General features: G+C 35.6%; 1 protein-coding gene across 1 annotated transcript in view; it reads right to left on the reverse strand.

The window, feature by feature from the left end:
- Positions 1 to 1,609: 1,609 nt before the first annotated feature.
- The window catches only part of LOC138692115 (zinc finger protein 665-like), a 39,953-nt gene continuing 23,415 nt past the window's right edge, over positions 1,610 to 18,147 (reverse strand). Inside the window, exon 5 of the mRNA XM_069815079.1 lies at positions 1,610 to 12,778. Coding sequence (XP_069671180.1) covers positions 10,972 to 12,778 — 1,807 coding nt within the window. The 3' untranslated portion in view covers positions 1,610 to 10,971. The remainder of the gene's footprint in view (positions 12,779 to 18,147) is intronic.

Here is an 18,147-nt window from a genome sequence, read left to right on the forward strand (position 1 = left end):
CTATGGCACCATGTTTGAGATAAACGTTATGGATTGAGAATTATTTAAGTCGCACTTCGGATTTTAAATTTTTCGTTATACTACTTTCTACATTCCCAAATATGCTATTAGGTCAGACCAGAACAACAGACAGGGTTTGGAATTGAACGGGTTACATCAGCTGCTTGTCTATGCGGATGACGTGAATATGTTACGAGAAAATCCACGAACTATTTTAGACGTAACAGATCAACTATTGATCAGATATTTTGTATTCGACAGATAATGGAGGAAAAAATGGGAGTATAAGGATACAGTGCATCAGTTATTCATAGATTTCAAAAAGGGATATGACTCGGTTAAGAGAGAAGTTTCATAAAATATATAATATTCTTATTGAATTTGGTATTCCCAAGAAACTAGTTCGATTAATTAAAATGTGTCTCAGTGAAATGTACAGCAGAGTCCGTATAGGTCAATTTCTGTCAGATGCGTTTCCAATTCACTGTGGGCTAAAGCAAGGAGATGCACTATCACCTTTACTTTTTAACTTTGGTCTAGAATATGCCATTAGGAAAGTCCAGGATAACAGAGAGGGTTTCGAATTGAACGGGTTACATCAGCTGCTTGTCTATGCGGATGACGTGAATATGTTAGGAGAAAATCCACAAACGATTAAGGAAAACACGGAAATTTTACTTGAAGCAAGTAGAGCGATAGGTTTGGAAGTAAATCCCGAAAAGACAAAGTACATGATTATGTCTCGTGACCAGAATATTGTCCGAAATAGAAATATGAACATTGAAAATTTATCCTTTCAAGAGGTGCAAAAATTCAAATAACTTGGAGTAACAGTAAGAAATATAAATGATATTCGGGAGGAAATTAAACACAGAATAAATATGGGAAATGCCTGTTATTATTCGGTTGAGAAGCTTTTAACATCCCGTCTGCTGTCAAAAAATCTCACAGTTAGAATTTATAAAACAGTTACATTACCGGAAATTAATATGGGAAAAGTGTATTATTATTTGGTTGAGAAGCATTAGTCATCCAATCTTCATAATAATTCTTACTTTTTCTGCTCAAGCCACTTTGGAACTTAGACCTGTCATTACAAATAGCATGGCTTCTATACAGAATCTATATAACTATTACGAATCTGAAAAATATGGATCGCTTGAGTTTTCACATAAACTTTATACAAAAATACTGAAAATCCAAGTCAAGTAGAAACTCGATTGTCACTCTAGTTTTCAGCAGAGTCTCATCAGAAGTTCGGTTTGATGATTGGGGACACAATGTGAAACAATAAAAAAAAAAAAAAGAACCAGGTGTGCCCAATGTAAATTGCACACAGACTGTGTGCCAAATGTGGTATTGAATTTCATGTTGAGTGTTACCATTATTTTCAGCGTTAACTTTGTGAAAAGAGAAGCAAATACAGTATTATCTTGTTTTTTTTCTTATGTACTATTCTTATTTACTATATAAATGAACACTGGGGAATTTGATATGTGATGATAAATGTATAAATTTGATCATAAATTAAAACATTAAACAGAATGTAAAACCAGAAAGAAATAAACAGTAATCATATTTTTTTCTTATATACCATTTTTATTTCCTCTGCAAAAGAACCCTGCACCATTTGAGATGTGATCTTAAAATATACAAATATAATAAAAGATTTATAAGAGTAGTTAAAATTAAATACAGAAAAAAATACAATGTAATGTTGCTTTATCTTTTTAGGTACCATTTTATATACCATATAAATGGACCCTGGAGCTTTCGAAATATATTAAATGTATAACCACCGTCAAAAAACGTAACAATGGGTAAAATTACATACGATATAGAAATATTGATTTACATGCATTATTAAAAATCAATTTTATCCAACCTTACATGCCCAGTGGTGCGTTTTCGCAACATACCCTTTTTCTGTTTGTCAGCATACATAAACTCTAAATCATTGTTACAAATTATTTGCAGACAATTTTAGACTAACGTTACATCAGGAATTAAAAAATAAATTAATAGTTCTGGACATAAATGGGTTAAGGCTTATTTTTTATAGTAAAGAAGGAAGAGCTAAATGGTATCAGTGGGATACATTGCTATATTTCTGCAATTTAAACAGACACGTACTGTATATCTCAATTATTTTCCGAGCGTGTTTTATCAATGTCAAAATTAATTACATAGTTCAACTTAAATTATAGTGATTAAAATATTCAAGCTTTTGTCCAAACTAATTCAACTTAAAAATAATTCTAAAACACACTTCTTTAGGATTTTAAAATGATCTCAAGTAATTGGTCACATTAATCATCGTTATTAAAGGTTGGAATTTCGGGGATGATAGCCTAATCCCTTGACACTATATATCACACCTGTGGAGTAACGGCTAGCGCGTCTGGCCGCGAAACCAAGTGGCCCAGTTCTATTCCCAGTCGGGACAAGTTACCTGGTTGAGGTTTTCTCCGGGGTTTTCCCAATATGAACTAATGCTGGGTAACTTTCGGTGCTGGACCCCGGATTCATTTCACCGGCATTATCACCTTCATCCCATTCAGACGCTAAATAACTTAACATGTTGATAAAGCGTCGTAAAATAGCCTGCTTAAAAACACTAAACTCAACCTTTTTTTATAAACACTGTCTTTAAAAATAGATAATATTTTAATTATTCTTTCTCTAATCTACTGGAATACACATAGAATTAACCTGTGTTGAAATACAGAGAATTTACCAATCTTGCCTACAATTTCACCAGCTTCCACATTTCCTTTTTATGGGTATCTCTGTATTTTTTGAACTCCTATCGTGCAGGGTAGAATGACTGGAAACACAGTTATTTAAAGTTACATGATTCATTTCTGAGAAATTGCTAAACACACGATGTTTTGCAGCCATAGTTGTGATATCGTCATTCGTTTATTTTCTCATTATTTTTATGGGTTATTAACCCTTAGGAAATCACTACTACATAGGCCTAATCAATGTTTAGGACTTAATATTAATTAGTGTTATTTCATTGATCAACTTTATAACGTTTCACTGTGTTGTCTAGATATTGTTAAAATCATCAACTTACAACTACTATGATGAAGGATGATGGAACAGAGAAACATTCTCTCCGGCACCGGGATTCGAACCCGGGTTTTCAGCTCTACGTGCTGACGCTCTATCCACTAAGCCACACCGGATTCCCATCCAGATGTCAGATTGAATCCTCTCAGTTTAAGTTCCACATCTTGGGTTCCCTCTAGTGGCCTATCCTCATGCACTGCGTCATGGATGTATGACAGTGGCACAATGTCCACACATGTGCAGAAGTGCACTCATTATGAGTGACTAAGTGGCCGGGATTCGAAGGAGTAAGCGCCGTCTTAAATCACTAAATGATTATTTTTCGCATATAATATATTATTATGATGTACCGAAGTACATATATTTCCGTGCAGAAATTCTACGTCATCATATAATGAAGGATGAGTGGAACAGAGGAAAAACTGAGAGGGTTCAATCCGACATATGTACTTCGATACATCGTAATAATAATATAAAATTACAACTACTATCCAAGTTTTAAATATATTATGAAGTTGGTTGGCAATTTTATAAATTCGAAACAAATCTGACATCTATAGTCGCGACGTTGTTATTCCCGGCGTGACTCCTCCTCTTCGCTTACGTCTTAGGAAGTGAAGGCTCTATAAATTCTAGGTAGGTAGTATCGTTCGCCATTTTTTGTTCTTTCATTGCCGAGTTACCATATGAGGAATCTATTTGCCACACGGTTAAACATTATCATGTCGTAGCTCCTATGATAATAAATCAAACGCACTGTAATTCAGCAAATAACTGAGCGGCAAATAACGTCCTCGTGTGCTTTCTGCGAACGCCAACGAAAGAACCAAAATGGCGGGCGATTATATTAAGTATTTCTCGAGCCTTAAGGAATGAAAATCGTCTTCATCAGCGAATCACAAGACGCACACGTTTAAATGTAGCCGACCTGCAACGCGATTGGATGCCGGAAATTAGAGAGACGGGAGTATAGCAGACACTGCTCCTACAAATCGCCGTCATTGCCCTTGCATGCATTTAAAATAGGCCTACACTTGCACACAAACAAAACAATTAATTACATTTGAAAATAAGGGGATCAAACGTAAATCATGTTAATTCACTCGGTATCACTGTTATGCCCTTCCGAACATTCAAAGCCGACAACAGTACCTATTGTATTAAAACCAAATGGGACAAAACTGGCTATTTTTGTCTAGACAAATCTTAGACCGACATACCTGAAAGGTAATGAAATTCACAGAGTTTTAAAGGAAAAAATTTCCGACGTATAGTGTTCCAAATAAAGGTGGGGTTTTTGTACACTTCACGCGAGTTCTCAAGGTTCAATTACTGTAGATGGTTTAATCGGAACAACAATAATTTGATGTCTTTATTTCTTAATGAGTACACAAATAAACCTATCTGAATGTGTACATTTACACATTATTACACCCACCACTGGTATTACTTTGCGAACATAATTACCACGTAAAAATCGATTGATGCCTGCATATTCTAGTGCACTCTTATAGCCCCAACTTTCTCCTACTTGTTACACATACATACTAAGTTCAAAAAGTTCCCGGAATTTGCTAGCATCATAGAAACAACGTACCTTAAACACTATTCTACAGCATTCCCTTCAAAATAGTTGCCTTCCGCAACAACACACTTTTGCCAACGCGTGTAGAGTTCCTGGAAGCAGGCCTGGAAGCCATTTTGTGAAACCCGTCTTAGTGCTCTCGTCGCGTTTGCGATAACCTCTTCAGCATTGAATCTCCGTCCTTTCAGATGACTTTTCAGACGGGGAAACAGAAAGTAATCTGGTGGTGATAGATCAGGAAAGTATGGTGGGTGATCCAAAGCAGTTATGTTGTGCCTGGCAAGAAAATTCTTTACAATAATTGCGCGATGAGCAGGTGCATTGTCATGCATAAGGAACCAGTTGTTTTCTACCCACTTTTCTGGACGTTTCCTTCTCACTGCGTCCCAGAGGCGACGGAGGGTTTCTACGTACAATTCTTTCGTTACAGTACGACCTTCTGGAATGAACTCATGGTGCATGAGACCCTGAGAGTCGAAGAAAACTTCCAACATAACTTTGCTTTAAGTGTGCTTAAATGCGACAGGCTCATGTCAGTAGATTTACTGGTATGTGAAAGAACTCCTGCGGGACAAAATTCCGGCACATCCGGCGATGCTGATATAACCTCTGCAGTTGCGAGCGTCGTTAAATAAAACATAACATTTAAAATAACTTTGCCTTTGGAAGTGTCCCTAGGAAATTTTTGCTTCCGAGGAGATGTTTTCGATTTCCACTCAGATGACTGTCGTTTAGGGACTGGGTCGTACAAGTAGCACCAGTTTCATTTTGTTTAAGAAATCACCATCTTCATCAGCCATACTGATCATGTCCCCAGCAAAAACACAGAACTTGATGTTTGTACTTTGCTCTGTGGACATAATTACAAAATGCGACGAACAAACAAAACACTATGATAAACAATTGCCTACAACTCAAAACCAATAATTGCCATTATCAACAAACTTTAAGGAAATGACATCATGAATGTTACCAACAAAACAAATGTATAATATCCCTTGTTATATATTAATACGAAAAATGGTAGTAAAATTCCGGGAACTTTTTGAACCTAGTAGTATAACGCTCATTTTCCTAGCAATTTGTGCTGGACCTCTCGCATATCATGTTGGTAATAAGTTACAAGCGAGAACGAGCTACAATGGTGCATTACGGCAGCACATGATTTCCAACTGCAAACTAAGACCACGTGTTTGCCGCTATATACACCCCAGAGAAGTCAGTGAAAGAAAATAAATTATGCCATTCTTTGGTGTAACCTTTTTACATAATTACCGAATCAGTGAATTTTTACTTCGCGTTGTGTATGAAGAAATTCTGATTATGTGGTTATTTTTCGTTTTAAAATAATTGATCTTTTTTATTGCATGTAATATGGTGAATAAATTATTGTAACTTGTGCATTAGCATAATTTTCTATTACCATTAAGTCATAGAATAAAACTGAATGAAAAAACACAGTATTCGGAATAACATATGTATTATAAATGATGTAATGATTAAACTATTTAAATAACACCATTGGTTACCAGCAATTGTCTATAATCCTGTCCAAACAACTGTGTTTCATTTTGCAATGTTTTTTTCCGAATACTGTATGTTTCAGTAAATTTTATTCTGAGCATAGCCTACAATACAATACTATTAGACCTATGTTGATGTACTATTTCAAATAATTTATTCATCATAAAAGAAAATAATGTTAGAAAAATAACCATATAACATCAATTTCTCCACACCCAACTAAAAATAAAAATTAATTCAGTGCCTACAATACAACTTCTTTCTATATGAGCTTAACTTTTGGCACATTATTGTTAAATTTGCAGATGACACAAGTATCATAATTACAGACAAGAACTTTGCCCCATTCAAATATAAAACAGAAATAATTCTCCTTAAAATTTATGACTGGTTTACAACCAATAAACTAGCATTAAACATTAATAAAACTAACATAATTCAATTTAAAACGACTTCAAATTTAATCTCTGAAACATTGGACACAACTATCAACAATATGCCTCTACTAGAAACATCAACAAGCAAATTTCTTGGTTTGCATATTAATAATACAATAAATTGGAGAAATCATATCAAAGAAATCTATTCTTATTACAAAAAAGAGCCATTAGAATAATAGTTGGAGCAAAGGCTAGAGAATCATGTACCGTAGATAATTAAAAAAAAAAAATTAGAGATTCTAACCTTAACAAATCAATACATAGACTCTATAATAAATTTCCTCTTATGTAATAAAGTAAAATTTCCAACTAATTCAGCCATACATAGTATAAATACCCACAGAAAGAATGATTTTCATACGCCATCATAAATTTATCATGCTATCAAAGGAGAGTACGTTACATGGCGATAAAAATGTTCAATAGTCTTCCTGAAGACCTGCATAATTAAAATAAAACTAAAAAATTACTTAATATCTCACACTTTCTATTTTGTAGATGAATTCTTGACATTTCACAGTACTGTGTAAATATTGTAATACTATTAAATGGTAAACATATTACAATGTATAAAATATTATTGTTATTAAGGTATTAATTCTGTACATATTTCATATTTGCATTTTATATATATTGCATTTATATTTAAAAGTAAGAATGGGACATGTTCTTTATTATATGCTATAAAGCAAATGTAAGAATATTATGGAACGAATCTACCTACCTACCTACCTAAATTAGTAAGTATTGATTTATTAATTATGTACGTAACACATTTGTTGGATTTTCCCATATAAATCACAGATCTGTTACATGTATAAAGAAATCGTAATCATATTCCACTGTTCATTAATATTTCATGATAAATTTTATCCGTGTGACAAAATCACCGCTAAAAGTCACAGATGTCACGAATACTTGAGAATATTCCTTTTAAGCTCATCTCTATTTATGATTGCACCAGAGTGAACCTAGTGGGCTATGATCGGAAACGAGAAGGCAAATTTAAAATTTCGTTAACTCTCAAGTTCCTGTTCCCACCCGGGCAAACTTCTCGTTAATTGAGAATTCTTGTTTTTAATTCATGTATTTAAAATTTTTTCGTTATCGTTGTTGTTTCCATTCCTCGATTATTGTGGACCAGACCAAAAAGGTTTCTCGCCTGTACTGTTCTAGGTTATAGGCCTAAGTGAAACAAATAACACAGGCATTGCATTATATAATTTTTTCGTCAGTATGTTTGAAAGCATATTTAAGGTAGATTTCATAGAGAAACGTATTTCACAGATATCTCATTTGAAAGGTCTCTCGAATGCAAGTTTTCATGGACTTTTAGGCTACCCGACCGCGGAAAATACCACAAAAATCCCATTACAAAGGTTTGTTACCAATATCTTCGAATAAATTGCTACTTAAACTAGATATACTAGCAAAACACATTTCTCAAACATCACATTTAGAAGAATTATCCCATGTAGAAGTTCATGGCTTTTTATACTACTCGTTACGCAAAAACCACTCAACCCAAACATCGCAATTGAAAGCTTTCTCGCTTGTGCTGCTGTTCACATCTTTTTAGGTTACTCGACTTCGAAAAAGAATTACCACACACATCACATTTGTAAAGTTTCCTGCCTGTGTGCAAGAAATCATGGCGTTTTAAGCTATTTTGGTTGGTAGGTTTATTTTTGTGGACGTCCTTGATGCTATGGGCATGTACCAAGGTCACTCCGTTTTCTGACTTAATGTATCTAGTATGGGAGACGACTAAAATGGTGCACTGGAATACTAAATTTTCATTTTACATAGAGAGATGTGTCGAAATAATGCACATATAATCGGCAGGTGTAGATTAGCTAGAATCGTTGCTATAGAAATTGGTAGTGGAAATCGTATTCTTTTCACGTCCTGATAAAATTTATTTATACTATTAACATGGTGGGCACATTCAAGTAACATGTGATTAACTGTACCGATCTGATCTGTTTCCTAATTTTATATAGGTAAAACGGAGACTGGGCAGTATTGAATCGTAAACGAACTATGGTAGAAGTTAATTTTCTCGAAAGAGTGAATGTTTGTAACCAGGAATGACTTTGTAACGTTTCTTCCATTTGACCATAAAACTTAGCATGAGTTTTAATATGAGCTGACCATAGTTCTTGCCAATCATTCCTAATTTTCTTGTTAATTAGGGGTAAAACGTCGGAGGTGGGAAGTAAAATATTGCAAAACGTCCCTTGAACAATAGCATCTTTGGCTAATAAATGTACTACCTCAATCCCCCAAATTTTTTATGACCCGGAATCCATGTTAAAAATACTTTCTTATTAGATAACTCATAAAGATGTCTACGAATATTGGAAATGTACCAACTTTCTCGGATGTTCTGATTTTGACTTAACACGGCACGTAATACACTTTGAAAGTCTGAGCAAGTCAATACGTTATTCAAATTATTTTGTTTTATATATATAAAAACCCGTCTTATTGCCGTAAAAATTGACGTAGGTATTGGAAGCTTAAACTGTTTACTTGTTTCTGTTATTTGTTCATACCAAGCAGCTCCTACTCCCACCTCATTTTTCGAACCATCAGTAAAAAGCCAATGATTAAATTGGATGTCATAAAATGAACTTTGAAAGATCCAATTCCGAAACCTCGAGACAGGATCAGCTCACATAACATCTATGTTTTAAGCTATTCCAGTTCGAGAAACACGCAAACAAAACATTTAGTCCACACCTGTGGAGTAACGGTTAGCAGTCTGGCGGTGAAACCAGGTGGCCCGGGTTCGATTCCCGGTCGGGGCAAAGTTACCTGGTTGAGTTTTTTTTCCGGGATTTTCCCTCAACCCAATATGAGCAAATGCTGGGTAACTTTCGGTGCTGGACCTCGGAACTCATTTCACCGGCATTATCATCTTTATCTCATTCAGACGCTAAAAAACCTAAGATGTTGATAAAGCGTCGTAAAATAACCTACAAAAAAACATTTGAAAAGTTTCCAGCCTGTGTGCATGCGGTCATTGTTCTTTAAGTTACTTGCCTTCCAAGAAGACTTAATAAAACATCGCATTTCAAAGGTCCCTCGTCTACGTGTAACAGTTCATGGCTTTTTAAGGCATTCGATTGCGAGAAACACACCGCAAACGTCACATTTGGAAGGTTTCTGCCCTGTGTGCAAGCGTTCATGGCTTTTTAATTTATTTGACTTTCAAAACCACTTACCTTAAACTTAGCATTGGAAACGTTATTCGCCTGCGTGCACGAGTTCATAGCTTTGTAGGCTACTGAATTGCGACAAACACATACCTCAAACAACACATTGGGGAGACTGTGTAGGCATTCAAACCTTTTAGGCTACCCATCGCCAAGAAACACTTACCAAACACATCGCATGTGAAAGCTTTCTCGCCTGTTTGCAGACGATGATCATGAGTTTTTCCAACTAGGCTAGAAGTCATTTCGAAAGACGGTTAGCTTCTATATGCGCCGTAGCATTTCTGGTATGTGACGTCACAAGCTTGTACAGTAGAACCAATCAGAATCAGTCTATAACAAGCACTTCCTGAGTTCGTTTGTTCACGTGCGAGTGTTTCAATACATTGAATAAGTACAACTAACATTTACTATGTGTATGTAAGGTAAATAAATGGAAGAAGAGACTGTAAAAACACAAGTATCACATAAGCAGGCGCGGAAAATAGTGTTTAAGGTGTATAATTATTATAAAAACGTTAACGAGCAGAACGCTGCCGGCCATCTTGATGCTGGCAGCAACGTTGCCAACGTGCAAGAAACGACTGCAGAAGCATGTGGTGTGGGATTGAGAAACGTGTAAACAATATTGTTAGTGAAGGAAAGAAGGTTTGTTTGGTGTCCTGCTTACAGTAATCAACGGCTAAGGTCATTTTGTCTTTTGATAATTTAAATTCTCTCCTGCGCTATTTGTATTGCACGTGCGTGAAGTACGATGTGGCAATGTTGTACGCTGCCTTGCTCTCTCTATCTGTCTCTCTCGACGCAAACGCTAGCAGACAACCCGCCTTCCGAATTGCCGTGGACTCTAGCCGATTGAGAGAAATACATACCACAAAGATATTATTTCAAAGGTTTTCCCCTTGTGTTGATTTTTAGATTGTTCGATTGGAAGCACTTACCACAAACATCAGATTTTTAAGACTACACGGCTGTATGCAAGAGTTCATGGATTTTTAGGCCACTTGAATCCGAGGACCACACGTATCACATTAGACATTTTCTTGCTGATGTGCCAGCGATCACGGAATTTTACATTATTGCAATTCGAAAAACACTTACCGCAAACATCAAATCTTAATTGTTAATGACATATGTGCAGCCCTATATGTACTTTTAAGCTTCTTTTGGCGGAGAAACTCTTGCCACAATGACCGCATTTGAAACAGTTCTCTTCCGTATGCCGTCGTTGATGGTTTTCTAGGCTAGTCGAATGAGAGAAACACACAAGACAAACATTGCATTTGAAGGGTTTGTCACAGGTACGCCGAGCTTTATGTATTTTTACACAACTAGCTTGGGAAAAGCTCTTCCCACATTCATCACATTTGTAAGGCTTGTCGCCTGTGTGCACGTGTGCATGTCTTTTAAGGACAATTGATTGCCTGAAACACACACCACAGACATCACATTTGTAAGGTTTCTCGCCCGTGTGTACGCGTTTATGGATTTTTAGGTTAGCATAATTCGAGAAAGATTTAACACAAACATCACATTTGAAAGGTTTCTCGCCTGTATGCATGTTGATATGGATCTTCAGGCTGCCTTTTCTGGAAAAACACTTGCCACAATAATCGCATTTCAAAGGTTTGTCACCTGTGTGTCGAAGTATATGGTTTTTTAGGTTAGTGCCCTGTGAGAAACACACACCACAAACATCACATTTGAATGGTTTCTCACCTGTATGCCCGTGCATATGAGTTTTGAGGTAACTCATTTGGGAAAAGTACTTTCCACAAACATCGCATTTGAAAAGCTTCTCACCTGTATGGACGCGTCCATGGCATTTTAGTCCACTTGAATCCCAAAAGCACATACCACAAATATCACATTTAAAAGATTTCTGTCCGGTGTGCCGGCGGTTATGTCTTTTTAGCTTAACAGAATTAAAGAAAAACTTGTCACAATTGTCACATTTAAAACGCTTCTCACCTATGTGAATGTCTTCATGGCTTTTTAGATTAGCAGCGTTCGAAAAACTCTTACCACAAACATCACATTTCAAGTGTTTCTCTCCAGCGTGTACACGTTCATGCCTTTTTAAGGTATCAGATCTCGAAAAGCACTTACCACAAACATCACATTTGAAATGTCTCTCGCCTGTGTGTACGCGTTCATGGCTTTTTAGATTAGCAGCGTTCGAAAAACTCTTACCACAAACATCACATTTCAAGTGTTTCTCTCCAGCGTGTACACGTTCATGCCTTTTTAAGGTATCAGATCTCGAAAAACGCTTACCACAAACATCACATTTCAAAGGTTTCTGCCCCGTGTGTATTCGTTGATGTCTTTGTAGGTCAAGAGATTTAACAAACCGCTGACCATAAACATCACATTTGAAACGCTTCTCGCCTGTGTGCACGTGGAAATGGGCTTTTAGGTTACTCTTGGTGGAGAAACACTTTCCACAATAATCGCATTTAAAAGGTTTCTCATCTGTGTGTCGGCGACGTACATGCATTTTCAGGTTGGAGCACTGTGAGAAAAACATACCGCAAACGTCGCATTTGAATGGTTTCTCAACACTATGCCACCGTATATGTTGTTTTAGGTTATTCAATTTGGAAAAGCACTTACCACAAACATCGCATTTGAAACGCTTCTCGCTTGTGTGCACGCATTCGTGGCTTTTTAGGGCATCAGAATTCGAAAAACACTTACCACAAACATTGCATTTGTAAGTTTTTTTGACTACATGACTGCGTAATTGCCTGATTAAATTTTTCGAATTCGAGAAGCATTGTTTGGAAACTTCAAATTCCAATTGGTTTTCATCTTCATGTGTTCCTGAGGAAACTGAATTCTTGGAAATCTCACACACGGTTTTGTCTCCTTCATGTGCAATACCGTCCAATTCAGATGATTCAGTCCTTTCGGTGACATCTGCAATTCTGTCGAAAATATACCATCAGTGTATAAGATAGTAGTAACAAATATACATACAATTATTGACTACTAGCCGTACCCATGCGCTCTGCTGCACCCGTTAGAAATAAATATAAAGTAATTTCATTATTAAGATAGGACGTTTGATCCAGGGAACATTCGTGCTTGATAGAAGGATAAATCGTTTATTATGTTATGTAATTTAAATTGTATTTACAAAATTGAAATCCGATCATTTTGATCCAGAGACCACTCATTTGGTCATAAAAATTATTTTAGGAAATACGGTAACCGAATGTACAGGCTATGTTTCATAGCTTTCGATTGTTGTTGTCCAAGGCCCCTTATAGACGAAGTCATTTATTTTGTATTTAATTACACAGCCTTGTAAATTTGAAACTCATTTAGCTCATTAAATATCAGTCCTATCAAAATTTTGCATAGAATAAGACTTATTGGAAATTATTTTTAAAGAAACTTTTGTAATGTAATATTTTTAAATAAAATTAATAATAAGGGAGGTATTTCGATTTATTTAATTCAAGCCACCTTATAACCCCCCTTTTAAATAAAATATTTTGAATATCATATAGCCTAAATTCTAAGTTACAACTAACTTAATTTATATTCCAATTTTCATATAAATCGGTTCGGCCATTATCGCGTGAAAAGGTAACAAACATCCAAACAGACAGACATACAAACAAAAATTTCAAAAAAGCGATTTTCGGTTTCAGGGTGGTTAATTACATATGTTAGGACGAATTATTTTTTGGAAAATCGAAAATTACCAGAAAAATATCGGCTACAGATTTATTATTAGTATAGATATAAAGTGAAACAAAACTCTTTAACCACGACGTACATTATCATTAGAGATCCATCCTTGTGAATAATTTATGAGTATCACTGGAAGTATCCAAATTGTCTCAACATTTTGGTCTTGATGTACACCACAAATTTTACAGGGAAAACATCGTGATTTTCAACTCTTACTACTCACTTTCCTTAAGAAATCTCTCAGTCCAAAGTCACCTGCGATTTCGTGTGACTTGGACACAATTGAAAGGTGCTCTGCAATAACAACGTGTGTACACATACCTCGGTATAGTCGTCACAATTAATGTATCTCACTAGAGGTTTTGATTTTATCGATAAATCTGCGAGTAGAACAGGAGCAGATTTATCTAGAGAAAATCAAAACTCGAGTGGGATTTAATTGACTATTACAGGATTAGAAGAAAGTATATAAAGATTAGAAGGAAAAAAGTACTCCAATACAATAATATATTAATTGACTTACGAAAATACAAAACTGTCTTCAAATCTGCACCATCTCAACATTATAAATGTTACGCTAATAGATGGCAGTAGTGTCTTTTCTTATCAGTTGCGCCAACTATGGAATCCTCATTGAACTCTGTGGATGGTTACTGGTCAAGAAGGCTTTGTTGATTCAGTTTCATTTTTATTAAAACAGTTGTATTCCACTTCAATTACTCTGATCCCAGTAATCAACGTCACTTGACAGATGATTTGCAATAAATCTTAGTATTAATCAATCTCTGATACGTGACTATTCATAATGTCATATAGCAGAAGCTATTACATAACCTAAATAATATGAACGAGTGTTAGAGAAGTTTTAATTAGGGATGATGAAATAAACAAGAAACATTTTTATTAAAGATGATGAAATAAAAAATAAACATGAATAATTTTAAAAGAAACAATTTTTGAAAGTAGGTACAATTTTCAAATTTGAATGTTTTCGTGGTTGGTGGTTCAGTTGATGTTATATTGGACGTGTGCGTAAAAGAAGTGAACTCGGTGATGTACATGGTGTATCCCTCAACTTATTCAGGATTTCCGAATGGTGCTCTTCATTTATTTGTAAACAGGGTTTCAGGGAAGATGCATAGCTATGACCAGTGATCTTTATTAATTCTTGTTCTTGAATGCCAATGCGAGTCATATATGAAAGTGCTGTGCATAGACTGGAGTGGTTTGTAATTTTCTGTTTTTTTGACGTCCAGACCAGTGCAGTTTGAAATGTTGGCAAACAAAGAAACAAATGCTAGGGTAGTGATAAAAATAAACAAATGCTAGGGATGCCATAAAATTAAACAAATGCTAGGGACGCGATAAAATTGTGCGATAAGCAGCCTTGATTGATTGAAAGACGTCCTTTCGTACCGTTTTATTGGTCAAAAGTAGTGTGGCGTAGTAAAAGTGTAATAGTCAAAAAAATAAATTCAATAAAACGAGATTCTTACCAATAAAATTTGTACGTAAATACTATCAATAACACTAATTGGAAAACGCAGATATGCAAAGGTAGCATCAACAGAACAGCAAAACAAGGCATTGTTCTTGACCCAACAGTCCACTTTGAAAAGAATGGTGATCGAGCTACGTGCCATACATAGTCCATGCATCCCCCAGCTTAGTGAGAGTTATAACGTACCTCAAATTGCATGGGAGGTAAAGGGTCACCTTTTTGGCGCTTCAGGTAAAAGCTTCAAATTCACAAATTACTTTTTACGTTATTTCGGCTTTACTAATCAAATTATAGTTAAATTTGAAAAAAATTGCAATATTCCTTGTATATGTGTGTGTGTGTGTGTGTGTGTGTGTGTGTGTGTGTGTGTGTGTGTGTGTGTGTGAGTATCTAATGCCTACCCACTTCACTTGCGTGATTGGGGTTCCGCATGCTGCGGATAGATGGCAGAACTGTAACCCATTTTCTAGTTGTACACCACTTCGTCGGGTTATGTCGTGTACTAGGGAGAGCGTATGTGTAAGTGTTCGTGTAAGTATAGTGTCGGGATGATGATGATGATGATAAAGATGAGGAAGGAAGAATGGGAAACCTGGTGCCGGCACGTAGCCAGCTCCTATTGAATAGCACCGACGCACGAATCACTATCAACAGTGACATATGCCTTCTCTTCATATGCACTGCGGAGAGATTTGGGATTTAACCGAGGCATATTGGTGCACAATCTAGGGATTAGAAATTGTACACCACCATCTCTCCTAGTCCCTCTCCTATATTAAAATTGCTGACCCCACCGGGAATCGAACCCGGGCCGACTAGTCTGGAGGCAGACACGCTACCACAGAGCTAATAATCATTTATATTGTAGTTAGGTTTTTTTAGTTGTATTCTTCATCTTACAGATTTTTCTTTTATTATGTCATTCTTTTTTAATTGTATATTTATTTCAAATTTTGTTACATAGGTATTATATTTTCTTTGTTACATAGGTATTATGTTTTCTTTCTTCATAGTGATATTTTTCAGTTGAATGCATTTTTATTCTGGTTCTTTCATGGTCACCTGGGATGCTATGCAGAAGACTAAGTATTTCTCTATCTATAAACATTACCTTAGGCCCGTAACACACTTGCAGAGTTTTCGCCAGCGAGAAATGTGTTGCGAGAAAATAAAAAAAAATCATAACAATGGATTCAAATGGACGTCCACACGCTGGAAGAGATTCTCGTTCGAAGCAAAAACCTCGCGCGAGTTTCTCGCTGGAATCGGTAGCTCAGCGAATTTTCTTGACACATTTATCAAAGATGTTTGACATTTATACTCTTTATGACGATTGAATGTAGAAAAAGATATCACAAGTGGCGATGAATTGTATTGTTTTTATTTGAAAATGAGAAAAGATAGCTGATAATTGCAGTCAGAAACTTATCGAACATGTACGATGTCACCCGTAGGCCTATTTAGGCCTATATGATACACGGGATGAAAACTATAAAAACACGAAACTTAAAGAAGAAATCTGGAGACAAATATCGGATTACCTGAATATAATTAGGGCTATATTTTATTTAGATGAGATTTAATAGTATTAATTAAACATTTGAAATAATGTATCTACATGTCTTAACAGTTTACGTAATTTTAATCAGAACATAGCAAAGAATTCTCTATCATATCATGAATGGCAAAAAAGAACTGAGGTCCATTGAACCTGAAATAACGCCTAAACGTATCATCATTCAAATCGAAACCAGTGTCCAAAACTAGCCCTTATTTTCGTAAGATACAATGTGATTTTCACATATTTCTGGCTTTAATTTTAGGCCTACTTCTTCTTTTCATGAACAAAATATGTTCATGTAACTCCATTTCTTCATCATCTGAATATTCAGATTCAACATAGCGTCCGTACGTAATTTGTAAAGTACGAAAATATACTTACAGGTTATATATTTAAGTACGACAATATACATAAATACATAACCTATAACATTTCTCCCAACGAGTGATTACTATAAATAGAAAAATGCTTTCTGCATGAAGGCAGTGCATAGATGATCATAGCGAGGTGTGATCTGTGATAGTGAAAACTCTTAAGTGTGTTACGGACCTTAGTCGAAGAAAATGCTAGAAGAAAAAAAAAAACACTAATCTTTGATTTAATGGTTTTGGACACCAACTCGCTATTTTGCGCGAGTGTTTCCAACTTTAGATTGTAAATTAACTAAAATTTATTGTAACAATTATTCTTACAATAAATTAAATATCTATATTATTGTTTTTTGTCTCACTTTATAATTTGGCAGTGGTTGATAACTGATTCCATTTGGTAGTAAGCGTTATCATGAGCAAATTCATATCGCTACATTATTCTGTACCTTGGTATTTGTTATCTTGTGAACATCAACCTAGTGACAGAGGAATCAAAGCCCTGCAACTATGTTATTTACAACGGAATCGTGGAAGTCAAAAACCAAGAAACTTCAATTTTCTCATTTTTTCTTTATGTTGGGAAAAATTTTAAATCTAGAAAACTATTAACATACAACATAAAACATCTAAATCTGAAGGTAACTAGTGAACTTACTTACAAATAGCTTTTAAGGAACCCTAAGGTTCATTGCCGCCCTCATATAAGCCCACCAAAGGTCCCTATCCTGTACTAGATTAATCCAGTCTCTATCTTCATATCACACTTCCCTCAAATCCATTTTAATATTATACTCCCACCTACGTCTCGGCCTCCACAAAGGTCCCTTTCCCTCCGGTCTCCCAATTAACACTCTATATGTTTTTCTGGGTTTGCCCATATGTGCTACATGCCCTGCCCATCTCAAACGTCGGGATTTAATGTTCCTAATTATGTCAGGTGAAGAAAATAAATACGTGTAGTACTGCGTTGTGTAACTTTCTCCATTCTCCTGTAACTTCATCCCTCTTAGTCCAAAATATTTTCCTAAGAACGATATTCTCAAACACCGTTAATCTCTGTTCATTTCTCACAGTGAGAATCCAAGTTTTACAACCATACAGAGCAACCAGTGATAAAACTATTTTATAAATTCTAACTTTCAGATTTTTTGACATCAGCCT

Source organism: Periplaneta americana, chromosome 16 (genome assembly GCF_040183065.1).
Source record: "Periplaneta americana isolate PAMFEO1 chromosome 16, P.americana_PAMFEO1_priV1, whole genome shotgun sequence".
Taxonomy (NCBI): Eukaryota; Metazoa; Arthropoda; class Insecta; order Blattodea; family Blattidae; genus Periplaneta; species Periplaneta americana.